Source organism: Delphinapterus leucas, chromosome 5 (genome assembly GCF_059928025.1).
Source record: "Delphinapterus leucas isolate spDelLeu-1000000601 "Yukka" chromosome 5, BTC_Dleu_Yukka2, whole genome shotgun sequence".
Lineage (NCBI taxonomy): Eukaryota > Metazoa > Chordata > Mammalia > Artiodactyla > Monodontidae > Delphinapterus > Delphinapterus leucas.
This window is the reverse complement of record NC_143133.1, coordinates 1,330,149-1,346,790: the sequence shown is the minus strand read 5'-3', so window position 1 is coordinate 1,346,790 and position 16,642 is coordinate 1,330,149. Positions and strand designations below refer to the sequence as shown.

The window sequence follows — 16,642 nt, the reverse complement described above, 5'->3', positions numbered from 1 at the left end:
AAGGGCACAGGCCAGGGAGGGGACGTAACGGGAACGACTTGACTGCCAGAGAACGTCAGAAGCAGACGAGGGGAACAATAAGGCAGACACAATCGCTAGGGAAAACAAACGCCGTCCCAAGGGTAATGCATTCCCAGCATGGAAGATGCTCTCGACCCAGTCAGCCAGAAAGCAGTATGGCAGCTCCAGAACAGAACCTGAACGCCGTGGGCCCTGACCACACGCACAGCTAAACTTTGCCAGAGTCATCTGTGCTGACTCTCCTATCTACTTCTCTAGTGACAACGCCCTTCAGGCCTTCCCCGCCCCCGACCGACCCTGCTCTTGGCAAGGCTGACGAGGACCAGGGCTGCCCGACCCAGGGGTCCAGCCTTGGCCCCAACCGACCCTGCTCTTGGCAAGGCTGACGAGGACCAGGGCTGCCCGACCCAGGGGTCCAGGCTTGGGCCTTGCTTGACGTCAGGAGCGTGAGACACGCTGACTTCTTTCCTAAGCCCTGGCCAGTCTCAGTTCTCTTCCTGTCTCATGAGAGCCCATCTCCTCGGGGGTCTCCCATCCCCCTGCCCGCTCAGCACATCACTCCTCTGTCCACACTCACCACAGGGCTCTCGGCCAGCACTTGGGGCCCAGCCTTCACTCTCTCCAGCCCCTTTCCCAGGTGTGTCTGTCCGGTAGCCTCCTGGACCTCTCTGCTAACTCCATCCCTCTTCCCCTCACCCCCTCATCCCTTTCTCTCAAAAAAACACACCCGCAGTTCCCACTGGCTCTACTTTCAGATACACCTGGAGCCCAGCTCCTCCTCTCACTGCTGTTCCCGCTGCCACCGCCCAGCCCCGGGCCCTCTTCAGCTCTGATGGCTTCACCACATCCCCACGGGCCCTGATTCTGCCCCTGACCAGAGTCCATCTTCAACCAGCAGCCAGAAACGTCCCGTTCCAATAGACGTGGGCTTGCCCAGACCCCGCAGGGCTCCGAGAAGCCTCCGTCCCTCAGGCTGCCCCCTGCCCTCCTGCCTGACTCTGCTGGGCAGACCCTACACAGCAGTGTCCCCGGCCCTTCTGCCTGTGGTTGCACACCCGTCCGCCTGGGCTGTGCCCCTACTCCCTCCCAGAGGGCAGCTCCCCTAAGACGCTTTCTACGGCCACCCTCGGCTGCCCCCATCATTTATGGTAACAGGAACCCCAGTCCGGGCAAGGGTTCATGGCTGCCCACAAAATACACGATGCCCAGTTAAACTTCAGTTTTGGATAAACCAATAATTTTTAATTTAAGTACGTCCCATATTGCATGGGACATGCGTATACTAAAAAGTACTTATACTAGAAGTACTTGTACTTTTCATACTGAGAAGTGCTCGCTGGTCCTCTGTGTCTGTGAATCTGGCCGCAGGTCAGCAACACAGGCTGCGTCCCGCCCGCCGGGCAGCCAGGAGTGGCCACATGACAGAGGCCAACCAATGGGACATGAGCACCGTCTGGCAGCGCCCTGATGGGAAGGCACCTGCCCCTGCCACCCTCCGCTCCTTTCTGGGGCCCCAGGACAGGTGGATCCTGAGCCCTGCCACTGCACCCCGCTCACAGCCAGGCCCGAGGGCCGGCCTAGGCCTGCCACGGCTTCAGCAGCCCCCACCGCGGGCGTTCTCTGGCCGGATGTAAAGCTCACAGGCTTCCTCGCCACCAGACACCTAGAGCTCGGCCTCCCACCATGGCCAAGGTAGGAATCTGGTTTGTTCACTGTGATCCTGACACCTGGATCGGCCCCTGCACGCCAGGCGGTTCCAGCAGAAGAGAACCGAGGACAGTAGAGGTCAAGGTCAAGGATTGGGAAGCCCGTTGGGGCAGGGAAGGGCCTGGGGCAGAGGGTCTGAACAGATGCGTGCATTTAGATCACAAAGACAGGCCAGGCCAGGCTGGGCTGGGGACTGGTGCCGTCCTCCAGGCAGTGGACCAGGAGTGTCCGGCTCCACCCACCAGAGACAGCAGAAGCGGGGCGGGGGGGGGGGGGGGACACGTTGCACTGAGGCGGCCACAACCAGGGAACTAAAGCCCTTGAGAGGTCAAGTGTCCCATAGTGGCCACTTCCAATCGCAGCCCTGCTGCGTTCCGGGATGTTCCTTACAGCGTGCATGCGTTACTGTGAAAAAAAGGTATTAATTTTTACTTTAAAAACCATTCCCAGAATGAACGGAGGGAGGGAGGGAGGGAGGGAGGCCTCCCACCCGGTGCTGTGAGCACACGTGTGTGGATGCGTGTCTGAGCCAGGAGCTCCTGGTGCCCAGGGGCTGGGCGGGGGTGCACAGGAGGGACCCAGCAGGCAGGGTGGAAGCTGGGGGGAGGGCCCAGCCCTCTCTTCCCAGAGGAGCCCTCCCCTGCCACCCAATCACCCCTCTCCCGACACCCTCAGGCTCCTTGGTCACAGTGGCCTTGCCGTGTGGGATCCACCGGCTGGATCTCCAGGGAGACCCCGACCACAGGCATCCTCACTGCGGTACAGAAGAACCTTGGGAGGGCTGGCGCCGGGGCAGCTGCTCCAGGGACCAGGCCACCTCTACACCGCTCCCCTCCCCCCCGCCTCAAAATAAGTGCAAGCAGGCAGGAAAGAGGTCCTTGGAAGGCGGACTCACCGTGGCCACCATGCCCGTGGGTGCAGGTTCACAAGTGTGGCCGGACATGCATACCCTCAACTGTGGCACTGGTGTGGGACAGGTGTCCCGAGGGCCTCAGCCCTCACGGAAGAGCTGCAGAAACCTAGGCCCAGAGAGAGTCCCAACTGGGGACTCCAGAAGGCGGCGATGGTGGGCTCTGGTGGCCAGAGTAGGGAGACAGGACACAGGCATGCCGGGCCAGGTGTTTATTGGTGAGGAAGCAGTCTGGCTGAGGGTCCTCAGCGGCCGGCCGGCCAGCAGGCGCACAGGGCCCGGCGCTCGGCCTGCAGCAGGAGGGTCTCCGTCTGAAGAGCAACACGGGGCTGTCAGGGCACCGCCCGCTGCCCCCGCCCCAGCTCCCGAGGGCCTCCCAGCTCCCGGCTTCCCCCCAAAACCCACTGGCAGTCCTGTCTCCACCCGTTCCCAAGACTCTCCGAGCCTGAACTGGACTCTGTGAGGACACCCCCAGCCCCAGCTCTGCAGACTTTGACGGCAGGGGACCTCTGCTGCCCTCCAGACGCCCCCCTCCCGGCCCGGAGCCTCTGCAGTCCTGGGCCAGTCCTGCCTCCTCAGCCCCACACCGGGACGACTTTTCCCAGCTTCCGCTCGGCTCTCAGGGGCCCCTCTCACCCCTCCCCCGACCCCCAGGGTGGGCTGGGGCTGCTCCTCTCAGGAACCCAGCTCCAGACTCAATGAAACTCAGGCCCCTTGGCCCCCAGGGGGCGCCACAGGTCTCAGGCCGGGCCCTTGGGAATTGGCCAGAAAAGGGGAGCAGGGGGGTCTTCCCTGCTTTCTACTTCTAGGAATGCTCTCTCCCTTTCTCAGGAGGAGTACATATATCTGTCACAAATAGAAACTCCGTCGGCTGACGGGGCTGACCCCTGGCCCCTGTGCACGCACCCGTCCTTCCCCAGGTGAGGCCGGGGGCAAGGAACCCCCCAGACAGCTGCGCCCAAGCTAACGTTCCGTGCCCAGCAAGCCCTACGCACCCCCTTCCGACCACCTCTTCCCCCGCCTCAGTTTCTTCCCTCCCACTGGGCCTCGGCACTCCACCCGGGGCAGGCTGCACTGGGACTGGGTGACCCCCGGGGAAAGTGCCGGCGAGGCCCTGGGGAGGAGGGGAACGGGACTGCCCCCGCCCTCCCACACTGGCACCAGAAACTGAGTGTGGCGGTTGAGAGGGGCGTCCCTCCTCCCCACCCTCCTCTCCTTGGGAGGCTCACCCGCGCGTCAAGGCTGCAGGCGGTCTTCCGCAGGTCCTGCAGGGCGCGCTGCATGAACTCGAAAGCGTGGCAGTCCACGCACGGGCGGCCTGCGGGGGACGCGGGTCAGGACGCGGGGCGCGCTCCCAGCCCGGACCCACCGGAGCAGCGGCCTCCGTGCGCCCCCCACCTCCCACCCGAGGGGGCGCGGGGCCCACCCTAGGAACAAAGGCGAGCCACGCCCCTCCCGCTCGCCCGGGTGCGGTCAGGGCCAGGGGGGAGCCCTCCGCACACGCGCGCGGCACCTACTCTGCGCGGGGACGGCGCTCCCGGCGGCGGGTTCCGCGCGGGCCTGGGCGCCCAGCAGCGCGACGCTCAGCAGCACCAGCAGCAGCAGCGGCGGCGGCGGCGACCGAGGGGGCCTGCACGGCGGCGAGGGGGCCATGGCCGAGCGGAGGGAGCCCGGGCGCCCTGCAGCAGCCGAGGGTCAGCAGCGCCCGCAACTCCGGCCAGCGAACACCCACCCCGGAACCCGGCCTCGCGAGCCCCTACCCCACCCTGACCTCCGCGGACCAGCGAACCCACCTCCAGGGCCCGCCCCCCGGGACGAGCGAACCCCCCCACCCGGCCCACCGGGTCTCGCAGCTCCCCACCCCGGCCCCTCCACCCCTGCCACGCCCCCCGCGCCCAGCGACTCCTTCCCTCTCCCTCCCCACCCCACCCCGGCCCAGCGAACCCCCACCCCGCCTTTACCGCAGTTGGGGACGCCGCGACAGCAGCGCCGGCGACTCGGGTAGACTTGCGGCGTCCGGCGCGCACCGCGCATGCGCTCCGACCCCGCCCGGGTCCCCTATCAGACGTCGTCGTCATGGAAACCCCGGGACTGCGAAAACAGCGGGCTTAAAGGGACCGAGGTGGCTCCTGGGCTCCGTGTGCCCAGCCCCGGGAGGGATCTGCGCCCAGAGCACCGTCAGGCCCACAGGCCACGGAGTGGGGAGGGCTGCTTGGAGGAGGCGGCGCCTGGATAACTCCTCCAGAGCCACTGCCGGCCGGAATTAAGCCAAGGAAGCGGGAAATCTGCCGCGGGAGCTCGGCGGTCCCGGGGCTTGGGGTGTCCCTGGGCCGATCCTGAGGGAGGGGCTCGAGGCACGCCAGGGACTAGCGGCCAGTGAATGCAAAGGCGCGGCCTCTGCTCCCAGGCCAGGGGGGTCCAGTCGGGTCGGATTGCTCGGGGGAGATCGGGGCCAGGAGCGACCCAGGCCCGTGGGCCGGTGGGGATCCGCTCTCTCCGCTCCTGACTCGGGCCCAGGCTTGCCCCTGCGCTTCAGGGGAGAGGGACAGGTGAGAAGCCTATCGGCCTGCCGGGTCCCCCCTCCGCCACTCCGCGCCCTGACACCTATTTGCCACACACCCCCACCCCCGCTGCATGACCTCGGAGGGGTCACTTGGCCCCTCTATGCCCTTTGCTCCCTCGTGACCACACAAGGTTGTTGGAAGTAAAGAGCCGAGTGTGGCCCCCGCGGGCGCCCCGATGCGCGCGGGTTTCAGGTCCCCGCCAGGCCCACGCGTGCGGGGGATGCCCGGTCCCTCTGAGAGGGAAGGTCTCCACTTGGCGTCTACTTGGTCTCTACGAGGCGCAGCACTGATGCAGAGGCCCCGACCTCCGGAGAGTGCGCCCAGGCCCGCGTCCCCGCCTGAGTGCCGGAGCCCGTGCTGTGCGGGGCAGCGCCCGGCCCCCTTCCTGGTGGGCAGCGCCGGGCCAGATGCCCTCTGCCCCACCCCCGGGCCTTGGGTCAGCTGTCGCCCCGGCACGGGATGGGATGACCAAGGCCCCGACCGGACGAGGGTTTGCTGACCTAGGGGAGGGGGCAGTGCTCGTGAGCGCCACTCTCTCCCCCACGTCGGGCTCAGGGTCAGGCTCGCGCTGCAGCCCAGGCCTGGGCGGGGGGCCTCCGGAAACGCGGGCCGGCCCGGCGCAGGGGCTCGGGGGCCAGCGGGCGGCATTCCCGGACGTGCGCATTTCCGCGCCCTTTATCCGGAGCCCAGTGCCCAAGTGGGGCGGGGCGCGGCGGCCGACCTGAGCAGCAGCCCCGAGGGGCCACTGGGTTGGGACGTGTGGCCGGAGGGCGCCACACGGCACGGGCTTTTTCTACCTGTCGTTCCGTCCCGCTGCCTCCGGATCGCGGCCGGCTCCTGCCCCGCTGTCCCTGCGCGCGCACGGGCAAGACTCGGGGAGACCTCGGCGGCGGTGCGGTGGGAGGCACAGCTGCGGACGCGTGGATCCATCAGAGTGTCCCTTCTCCCGCTTCCCCGGCGCGGCCCACCCTGACCATCCCTGCCCCGCACACCCTCGAGCCCCTGGCCGCATCCTCCCCGCAACTGTGCTTCTCTACCGAGGGGACCGCGCCACCGGTCCGCCGGGCGGAACCCCAGGGCTGCCCGGGTCCTGAGTGCCCGGCCACACACTTCTTCTCCGCCCCCCGCCCTGCCCCCCCATCCCTCACCCTAGCCTGCGTCCTCCTCCCTCTCCCCTCCCCAAGGGTACGGATTTTCCTTCCCCACTGGCTCTTCAGCGAGTAGGCTGTGATTTCTTTCACATCCCAATAAGACAAACTTCGTGAGCCCCTGCCTCCCCCCATCACCTCTCCTGGCTGTGCAGTTTCTCTCCTTCTGTCTTGAGCCCACACCTGTCCAGCCAGCACTGCCCTGACCCACCTAAAGCATCCAAGGACCAGTCCTCAGGCCTCCCCACTGGCCATCAGTGGCCCCGTGGCCCCCCCCTCCTTGCTCCATCTTCGCCCCCCACCTCTTCATGTCCCCTCCTCAGGGCCATATCCTTTGTGACCTTGTCCAATCGCAGCTGTAAAAACCAGCCATGCAGTTCCAGGTGTCCCATCCAGCTGCCCTGGACTTGGAGAGGTCCAAGTCTCCACTTGGAGAATAGACTTCTCAAGGTCAGCATGTCCAAATCTGCTGTCCCTCTTCCCCCCAGAATAAAGCCCAACAACTGCCCACAGCCTTCCCCATCTCTGGTGAGGGCAGTCCATCCTGGCAGCTGCTCAGACCAAACCCACAGCAGTCCTTTTAGAAATCCTGTGCCCTCCACTCTCAGAGCCACCAGAATCATTCTCCGAGCCAGGCTTCAGACCCCTGGTCCACACTGCCCCTCACCTGGACTCTTTTTTTTTTTTTAATATTTTATTTATTTATTTTTGGCTGCATCAGGTCTTAGTTGCAGCAAGCAGGATCTTCGTCGCGGCATGCAGGCTTCTCTAGTTGCCGGGCACAGCCTCTCCAGTTGTGGTGTGCAGGCTCTTTAGTTGTGGCACGCGGGCTCTTCAGTTGCCCCACGGGCTTAGTTGCCCTGTGGCATGTGGGATCTTAGTTCCCTGACCAGGGCTTGAACCCGCGTCCCCTGCATTGGCGGGTGGATGCTTAACCACTGCGCCACCAGGGAAGCCCTTCACCTGGACTCTTGAGCCCTCTCACCATCTCTGTGTAGCTCACCTCCTTGTGGTCCAGTTGCCCTAAGACAGCCAGAGGGACCTTTCTTATTTTCTTTTTAAAATTGTGGTAAAATAAATATAACATAAAATTTACCATATTAACTATTTTTAGGTGTACAGTTCAGTGGCATTAAGTATGGTTCACAGTATTTACCATATTGTGCAGCCATCACCACCACCCATGAGTAGAATTTCTTCATCTTCCCACACTGAAACTCCGTCCTCATTAAACGCTAATTCCTCTCTCCCCCAGCACCTAGCACCCACCATCTACTTTCTGTCTCTGTGTCTTTGACTCCTCCGGGGACCTCATATAAGTGGAAATGCACAGTATTTTGTCCTTTTGTGACTGGCTTGTTTCGCTGAGCAGAATGTCCTCAAGGTTCACCCACATTTTAGCAGGTGTCGAGATTCCCTTCCTTTTTAAGGCTGAATAATATTCCACTGTGTGTATGGACCGCATTTTGTTTCCATTCACGTGTGGGTGCTCCCATGCTTTTGCTGTTGTGACTAGTGCTGCTATGACAGAGGGCCCTTTTCAGTCATCAACGGATGCTGCCCCCTCTCTGCTCACAGCCCTCCATGGATCCCGTCTCACCACAGTGACAGTCCAAGCCCTGATGTGGCTGGGAGGCTGTCTGCCTGCCAACCTTCCCTCCCACCCCTTACCTGCCCACGCCATGCCAGCCACATAACCTCCTTGCCATGCCGCTGGGGACACTCTGCTGCTCCTGCCCCAGGGCCTTTCCTCGAGCTGGGCCCACCTGTTTCCAAGGATGCCACAGCCTTCTTCCTCTCTCCCTTGAGGCTCTGCTCAAGTATTTCCTTCTCTGTGAGAGCCAGCCCACCCATCCTGTGCACTACAGAGAAAACAGAGGAGAGACATCCAGGGAGCAAGCCTCTGGTGTCTCTTCCTAAAAGGACACTAATCCTATCAGATCAGGGCCCCACCCCACTGACCTCATTTAGCCTGTTTTCTTCCTTAGGGGCCACATCTCCAAATACAGCCACCTTGGGGATTAAGGCTTCGACACATGAATGGGGGGGGGGGTGGATGGGAACAGTCCATAACACCATCCCATCCTCTCCAGTCCCTCTTACCCCATCCTACATTTTTCCTTTTCCTTACACTCTCACCTGACTCACTATGTAATTTATTAAGTACGTTGATCGTTCCTTGTATCCAGAGCTCTTGGGGGTGGGGGGCAGTTTTGCCCTCAGGAATACTTGGCATCTGGAGGCATTTTGGATGGTCGCAGCTGGGAGGAGAGGTGCTACTGAACCCACTGGGTAGACGTCAAGGGTGCCGCTAAGCATCCTGCAAAGCAGGACGACCCCACAAAGGGTGATCCAGCCCAAACTGTGGACGGAGCAGCAGTTGAGGAGCCCCGGTCTGTATCTTCTCACCAGAAGGCCAGGCCCTCCCTACCGGGTGCTCAGAAGATGCGCAGGAAGTGTGACTGCGTGAGCGCGGGCCCAGGTGAGCAGGAGACGGGCCTACGCAGGCAGAGAGGCGCTGGCTGTGCAGCCCAGGCCTGGGAGGAGCTGCTTGTCCAGGGCTTGGACCGGATGGGACAAAGGGGGCAGGAAGTGGGAGGAGGGCCGTGTGGGCAGCTGGGGAAAGGAACAGCCCTCGGGGTGGGCAAGTGAAAGGGTGCAGGGTGAACGCCTTGTGGGGCCTGGGTTCCGAGCCGCTGTCCAGCTGGAGATTGAAGCACAGAAGTCAGCATGAACGTGGCCTGCACAATGACCAGGACGCTCTGGGCATGAATCCCTTTGACGCCCCAGAGCCCTCATCCCCTCCAGACTCTCCCTGGCCGCCACCACTGTGGGGCAGAGGTGGGGGTCCAGTGGCGTCTCATCAGACACTGGGAAGAGGCTGCTCGTGCTTGCCATGGGCTCTGCCCAGGACAGCCTCTCGGGGACCTTCTCCCCTGTCCAGAGCAGATCTGCCCACTGCCCCCACCTCTCAGCAGTCAGGTTACCCTCACCTCTTCCCCGCCAACCCTCACCTCCCCCTTCCACTTACCTCCCCTGCCAAGGGAGGTGGAGCCCAGGTGAGTTGCCAATGACCCCGCAGGTGGTGGGGAGGGACTGGCGGGGGTGGGTTCAAGGGGCAGAGGTCATCAGGTTAACTCTGCCCAGGCCCTGCCAGCAAACAGAGCTGGGAGAAGAGGCATGAGAGTCTGAGCTTCGTGGCTCCGGGGTTAGCGGTTTAGGTCCAGAGTGAGTCTGATGCACACACACAGCTCGTTCAGCAGGGAAGGGACACCAGAAGTAAGCCCAGGCCTCCTCTCCTGGCCTGCAGGCCTGGCAGTGAGCTGTCTTGATACTGAGGGTGAAGGGAAGAAGGGTTGTAACACAAGAGCTGGCTCCGGCATGAAGCTGCTCCGGGATACGCCAGGAAAGTGTAGACAAGGAAACTATCTGGAAATGGTTCTGGACTCGTGATGATTCTCGTGGCAAGTGGCAGAAGAAAATTCAGATGATCCCTAGCAGGAAGCGTCCTCATCTTACTCCTTGGAGAACCCAAGCAGAATGGATAAAGGCACATGACCTACCTCTATGCTGCCTGCAAGAGGCTCGCTTTAAATCCAAAGACACAAATAGACTGAAGGTGAAAGGATGAAAAAGGGTACTCCCTGCAAATAAAAACCAAAAGAGAGCAGGGGTGGCTAAACTGATATCAAGCAAAATAGACTTTAAATCGAAAAAGTTTACAAGAGACAAAGAAGGACATTACACGTTAATAAAAGGCTTGATACGGCAAAAAGATATGACAAATATAAATGTTTACACACCTAATGACAGACCATGAAAATACATGAAGCAAAAACTAATGGAATTAAAGAGAGAAACACAGTTCTACCATAACAACTGGAGACTTCAATACCCCACTCATAATATTGGATAGAACAACCAGACAGAAGATAAGTAAGGAAACAGAGGACCTAAGCAACACAGTAAACCAACCAGATCTAACAGTCTTGCCCAGGACACTCCACCCAGTGACAACAGTACACACATCCTTCTCAGGTGCACATGGGACGCTTTCCAGGAGAGACCATATATTAAGTCACTGATTAAGTCTCAACAGGTTTTTTTCTTTTGGCCGTGCTGTGTGGCCTGCGGGATTTTAGTTCCCTGAACAGATATTAAACCGGAGCCCTCGGCAGCGAGAGCACAGAATCCCAACCGCTGGACCACCAGGGAATTCCCATCAGTAGATTTTCAAAGCTAGATACCATAAAAAGTACATTCTCTGACCAGAACAGGATGATGCTGGAAATCAATAACAGAAGGAAAAGTGGAACATTACAGAACCCAAGGATCAAAGAAGAAATCGAAAGGGAACTTAGAAATTACTTGGAGAGGAATGGAAACAAAAACAAAACATACCAAAACTTATGGGACACCACGAAAGCAGTGATAAGGGGGAAATTAGAGCTATAAATACATTTTTTAAAAAGATCTCAAACCAACAACCTAATTTTACAACTTAAGGAGCTAGAAAAAGAAGAACAAACTAAACCTAAAACTAGCAGAAGGAGGGAATTCCCTGGTGGTCCAGTGGTTAGGACTTGGCAGGTTCACTGCCGAGGGCACGGGTTCGATCCCTAGTTGGGGAACTAAGATCCCACAAGCCGCGAGGCACAGCCAAAACAAAACAAAACAAAACAAAAAACTAGAAGTAAAGAAATAAAGGGTAGATTAGGGTGGAGAGAAATGAAATAGAGAATAGAAAAACAATAGGGAAAAATCAATGAAACAAAAAGTTGGTTCTTTGAAAATACCAACAAAATTGACAAACCGTTAGCTAGACGGACTAAGAAAAAGAGAGAAGAGACTCGGTTCACTAAAATCATACATGAAAGTGGAGGCATCACTACCAATTCAACAGAAGTAAAAGGATTACAAGAGAGTGAGCAACGGCACACCAACAAATTGGATAACCTAGATGAAATGGACAAATTCCTAGAAGCACAAAACCTACTAAGACGAAACCATGAGGAAATAGGAATTCCGAATAGACCCATAACTAGTGAGGAGATTGAATCAATAATCAAAAATCTCCCAACAAAGAAAAGCCCTGGATCTGATGGCTTCACTGGTGAATTCCAGCAAACATTTAAAGAAGTATTAACACCAATCCTTCTCAAACTTTTCCAAAAAATTGAAGAGTATGAAATATTTCCTAACTCCTTCCATAAAGCCAGCACTACCTGATACCAAGGCCGGAGAAGCACTGCAGACCAACAGTCCTCACGAGCATCGATGCAAAACTCCTCAACAAATACAAGCACGTTAAAAGGACTATATTGGGAGGGGTGCAGGGGTGATTCCAAGGCGTGGGTCATACTCTGGTTCTTGATTCAGATGTTGGAGACACAGTGTGCTTACTTTGTGGAAGTTCAACTGTATATTTATGATTTCTGCACATTTCTGTATGTATTTACTAAAAAAAAAAGATTACTTATATTTTTAAACAAAGAATGAGACAAAATAAACACACGTTTACTCAGAGACAGAATGTCCTTAGGAAGGAAATTCTAAAGGATGTAGTTCAGGCTGAGATAAAGAGCTCCTAGATAGAAGATCTGGAACTCACTCGGGGGCAAAGTAAGAGGAAAATCTGGGGGTAAATACAGTATAAAGAAGCCATGACACCACTAAACAATAATAAAAAGATAGAATTAAAATATGTGGCAACATATAAATCAGGGAGGGGTTAATAGAGTTAAAGTGCTCTGGACAAAATACCCAAAGGATCTGGTAGGAGGCTGAAAGTATTATTAAATTTATTTTGTCACTCTTTTATAGGTTCATTCAGGTGTGATTGACATGCAATACACAATTAGATCGATTTTGATGTATACATGTGAAAATTAATAAAGGGAAACCTCACTGAAATGGAGTCAGGAGGCCAGAAGGGGGAGCTCTCATGCAGTACCACTCAAAGTTGGTCACAGGAAGAATCATCAATTACAGGTCCCCACAGGAAAAGATGTACAGGGCATCTCCTACAAGAAATCCACTTCCCCAGAAGCTCAGCCAGAATCCATCACCACTCTGAACTCTCACTTTTCTCCAATGGACTTTGGTTCAAAACAACCCCTCCCAACTTCCTCCTTTTTCTCTGTAAAATAATGTTCCTCTCCTTGGTTAGACTTGCCTTTGGCCTTTGTATAGCATGCTTGTCCCAAGTCACAATTCTCTGCTATTCCCGAGTAAGCCCATTTTTGCTGGTAAAACAACTGTTTCATTTTGAAGGTCAGCATGCACATGTGATGCCATTACCACCATGAAGATAAGGAACATACCCACTGCCACCCAAACACCGTCATCTCTCTTTGCAATCTCCCCTCCTACCTCTCACTGGTACCTCCCCCAAGATAACCACCAATCCGCTTTCTGTTGCTAGCTTACATTTTCTACAATTTTATGTAAGTGGAATCATACAATATATTCTATTTTTTGTCTGTCTTCCTTAAATTAGTAAAATTATTTTGAGATTTGTCTATGCCGTTGGGCGCACCAATAGTGCGTCCCTTTTATTGGTGAGTAGTGTTCCATTGTGTGGAAAAACCACAATTTGTTCGTGCATTCACTCGTTGATAGACATTTGGATAATTTCCAGTATTTGGCTATTACAAATAAAGCTGCTGTGGATATTCACATACAAGTCTTTGTATGGACATGCATTTTCTATTTTATTATTTATGTATTTATTTATGGCTGCTTTGGGTCTTCGTTGCTGCACGTGGGCTTTCTCTAATTGTGGCGAGCGGGGGCTACTCTTCGTTGCGGTGCTCGGGTTTCTCATTGCAGTGGCTTCTCTTGCTGTGGAGCATGGTTTCTAGGCATGCGGGCTTCAGCAGTTATGGTGCTCGGGCTCAGTAGTTGTGGCACACGGGCTTCAGTAGTTGTGGCACGTGGGCTCTGGAGCGCAGGCTCAGTAGTTGTGGCGCACGGGCTTAGTTGCCCCTTGGCATGTGGGATCTTCCCGGACAGGGCTCAAACCCGTGGCCCCTGCATTGGCAGGTGGATTCTTAACCACTGTGCCACCAGGGAAGTCCCTGGACATGTATTCTCATTTGAGGTCTTTTATAGCCCTACTTAACATCTTTTAATCTTTCTCCTACCTTCCTGGATATTCCAGATAGTTATAATAAACTTTACTGCCCTTGTCTACTCATTCTATTATCTGTCTCATTTCTGGTTCTGGTCCAATTGATTGATTTTTTCCCCTTTATTATGAGTTGTATTTTCCTGCTCCTTTACGTTTATGGTAATTTTATCGGATGCCAGATATTGTAATTTTTATAGTGTTGGGTCATTGGGATTTTTTTCTTCTTTAATGTTTTTGAGCTTTGTTCTGGAATGCAGTTAGTTACTTGGAAATAATTTGATCCTTTGGGTCTTCCTTTTAGGTTTCGTTAGGTGGGCTCAGAAAACCCCTGAGTCTGAGCCAGTTTGCCCTTAATACTAAGCAGTGGCTTTCTGAGCACTCTACTCAGTGCCCGTGGCCACCGGGAACCTCTTTCTGGCCCGCGTGAACTCTGAGCATTGTTCCACTTTCCCTGTTCCAGGGTCTTTCCCAGCCTCGGGGCACTTCTGTATGTGCTGAGAACTGGAGGGGGCACACTGCAGAGCCCCAGAGCTTTGCCTTTTCCCTCTGCAACTCTGCCCGAAAAGTTCCAGTCACCTGGGGCTCCCCGGATGCTGAACTCTGTCTCTTCAAGCCACGGGCATAGCCAGCTTTATGTGGGTTCTTCCTCCGTGTCCTGCAGCCTGGGACGTTCCTCCAGGGGCAGGCTGGCCAACCACGGAACTCACCTTGCTGTTTCCCTTCTCCCAAGGATCACTGTCCTGCAGTGCCTGTCGTCTACTGCCTGAAAACCTCTGTTTCATATTTTGTCCAGTATGTTTAGATATTTAAAGTGATAGGCTGCCATGTGGGAGCCCTCCAGGTGACCAAAGCCACATAATGTCAATAGCTCGTTCATCTGTCCATGCCAAGTGCTGTCACGGGACAGCAACGCAAACAACTGCTGAAGTGACAGTGACCAGGCTTGTTCTGCATCTCTGTTTATTAGAGGTTGCTGAAGGAGAACGTTCTTGATTATATAAGACATTTGAGCTGAATCTCCAAAAGGATTTTATCCAGAGGACCAGTATCTTAATAAGCGAAAAACCTACTTTGCCCACAATGCTCTCCAGCAGTGCACCGTGGGGGTATTGTGCTTCTCAGAGCTCTACCTGTCCCGCGAACAAAGCATGTGGAGCGTGAACTGGCTGAGACCATTTTCAAGGTTGGACAAGTCATAGATCCAGTGACCGGAAAGCGCTGTGCAGGAACCACCTGGACCTGGACAGTCTGGTCAGTCTGGAAACCACCCACCTAAGCAAAAACCTGGAAGAACTTGATCTCTCTTCAACACAGTGAAGGGGGATCAGAAAACGGAGCCAAAAGGGAAGGATTTCTAAATTTGCTTTATGGAAAACGTTTTCTCTTTCCTCACAAACCATCCAGTTTCTCTTCTGGTATTTATGACATAACTAAAAGTAAATGAAATGAAGACCTTGTTATAATTTTTCATAAAGGTTTATGGTCATGTTTCAAAAATTAAAAATAAAGTGGTAGGCCAGGGCTTCCATGGTGGCACAGTGGTTGAGAGTCCGCCTGCCGATGCAGGGAACACGGGTTCGTGACCCGGTCTGGGAAGATCCCACATGCCGCGGAGCGACTGGGCCCGTGAGCCATGGCCACTGGGCCTGCGTGTCCGGAGCCTGTGCTCCACAATGGGAGAGGCCACAACAGTGAGAGTCCCGTGTACCGCAAAAAAAAAAATAATAATAATAAAAAATAAAGTGGTAGGCCATATGACCATACACGGAAATTGGTATTATTCATTTAATTTTATTTTTTTAAGATTTATTTATTTATTTATCATTTATTTATTTATTTTGGCTGCGCCCGGTCTTAGCCCGATCTTCAGCTGCGGCATGCGGACTACTTAGCTGCGGCACGTGAACTCTTGGTTGCTGCATGCACGCAGGATCGAGTTCCCTGATCAGGGATCAAACCCAGGCCCCCTGCATTGGGAGCGCGGAGCGCGGAGTCCCACCCGCTGGACAGCAGGGAAGTCCCTTATTTATTTATTTTTATTTTCTTATTTTTGGCTGCATTGGGTCTTGGTTGCAGCACGCAGGATCTTCGTTGAGGTACGCAAGATCTTTCGTTGCAGTGGGTGGGCTTCTCTCTAGTTGTGGCACACGGGTTCCAGAGCACCCGGGCTCTGTACTTTGCGGCACACAGGCTCTTTAGTTGAGGCACACGAGCTCAGTAGTTGTGGTGCAGGACCCTGCCCCAAGGCTGCACTATTGTTTCTTGGCAGCTCCTCCCTTGTCTCTGCATCCCCTCCCTTCCCTGATTAGCAACTGTTTGGACCTGCCTTTTAGGACTCAGGGAAGGTGGTGGAGGCTGAAGTCTATTTCCTACAAACAAGAAATGGGGGACACAGAAAGGCTTTCATGCCCAGGAGCCCCACAGGATTCTGCTTGGTTTCAGAAGTGCAGGGTCTCTGTTTGTATGTATCTATGCATGTGTGTTTTGTAGATGTGTGGTATTGCCAAAACTAATTTGTAAAAGAGCTCTATTTAATTGGCTTAAGGGAAATTAAGTGCTTATGTAGATACTCAGAAATATAAGACTAACCTAAATGAATTTCAGGATCATATCATCTAGGATTAATTTTTAATGAATGAAAACAAGTCTGGTTTAATTAATACAGACACGTCTTTAGACTCACCAGCATTAAGTGTAACACTTTTATTGTATTAGCTTTACTACAAGTCAAATTAAGATCTGATTATTCCTGTTACAAAACTTGTCAGCAAGAAAAATAACTTGATATGATAAAACTGAAACAGAGCAAGACCCTGTGAGACTCCTGGGCATGCAAACCTTTCTTTGTCCCCCGTTTCTTGTTTGTAGAGATCAGACTCCAGCCTCCATGACCTTCCCTGAGTCCCAAGGGGCAGATTTGAACAGTTGCTAATCAGGGAAGGGAGGGGATGCAGAAGTAAGGGAGGAGTGGCCAAGAAACAATGGTGCAGCCTTGGGGCAGGGTCCTGGTTCCCCCTCAAGGGATGCACATAACAATATCTTTGAGCTCTTTACAGAACTAAAACCCCCAACAAATGGAAGATGTTAGCATTCTTCATTCCAGAGAAGCTCATCAAGAGACCACCTGAGGCCAGATTAAAGGAGCGCAGGCCCTGCACAC

General features: G+C 55.1%; 1 protein-coding gene and 1 pseudogene across 2 annotated transcripts; one reads left to right on the top strand and one right to left on the bottom strand.

The window, feature by feature from the left end:
• Nucleotides 1-2,835: 2,835 nt before the first annotated feature.
• On the bottom strand, nt 2,836-4,726 carry NICOL1 (NELL2 interacting cell ontogeny regulator 1). 2 transcript variants are annotated; one of them, XM_089911401.1, is made up of 5 exons: nt 4,615-4,726; nt 4,500-4,515; nt 4,156-4,317; nt 3,868-3,956; nt 2,836-2,949 (listed from the first exon to the last, which is right to left on the bottom strand). In XM_089911401.1, exons 1-5 carry the CDS (start codon nt 4,714-4,716, stop codon nt 2,884-2,886), a joined length of 435 nt encoding a protein of 144 aa, XP_089767527.1. In that variant the 5' UTR covers nt 4,717-4,726; the 3' UTR covers nt 2,836-2,883. The 2 variants fall into 2 exon arrangements, with proteins under 2 accessions (XP_089767527.1, XP_022410420.1); XM_022554712.3 differs by lacking the exon at nt 4,500-4,515 and having other exon boundaries at nt 4,600-4,712.
• A 9,614-nt stretch (nt 4,727-14,340) lies between these two features.
• Nucleotides 14,341-14,820, top strand: LOC111164818 (small ribosomal subunit protein uS17m-like; annotated as a pseudogene).
• Nucleotides 14,821-16,642: the final 1,822 nt, after the last annotated feature.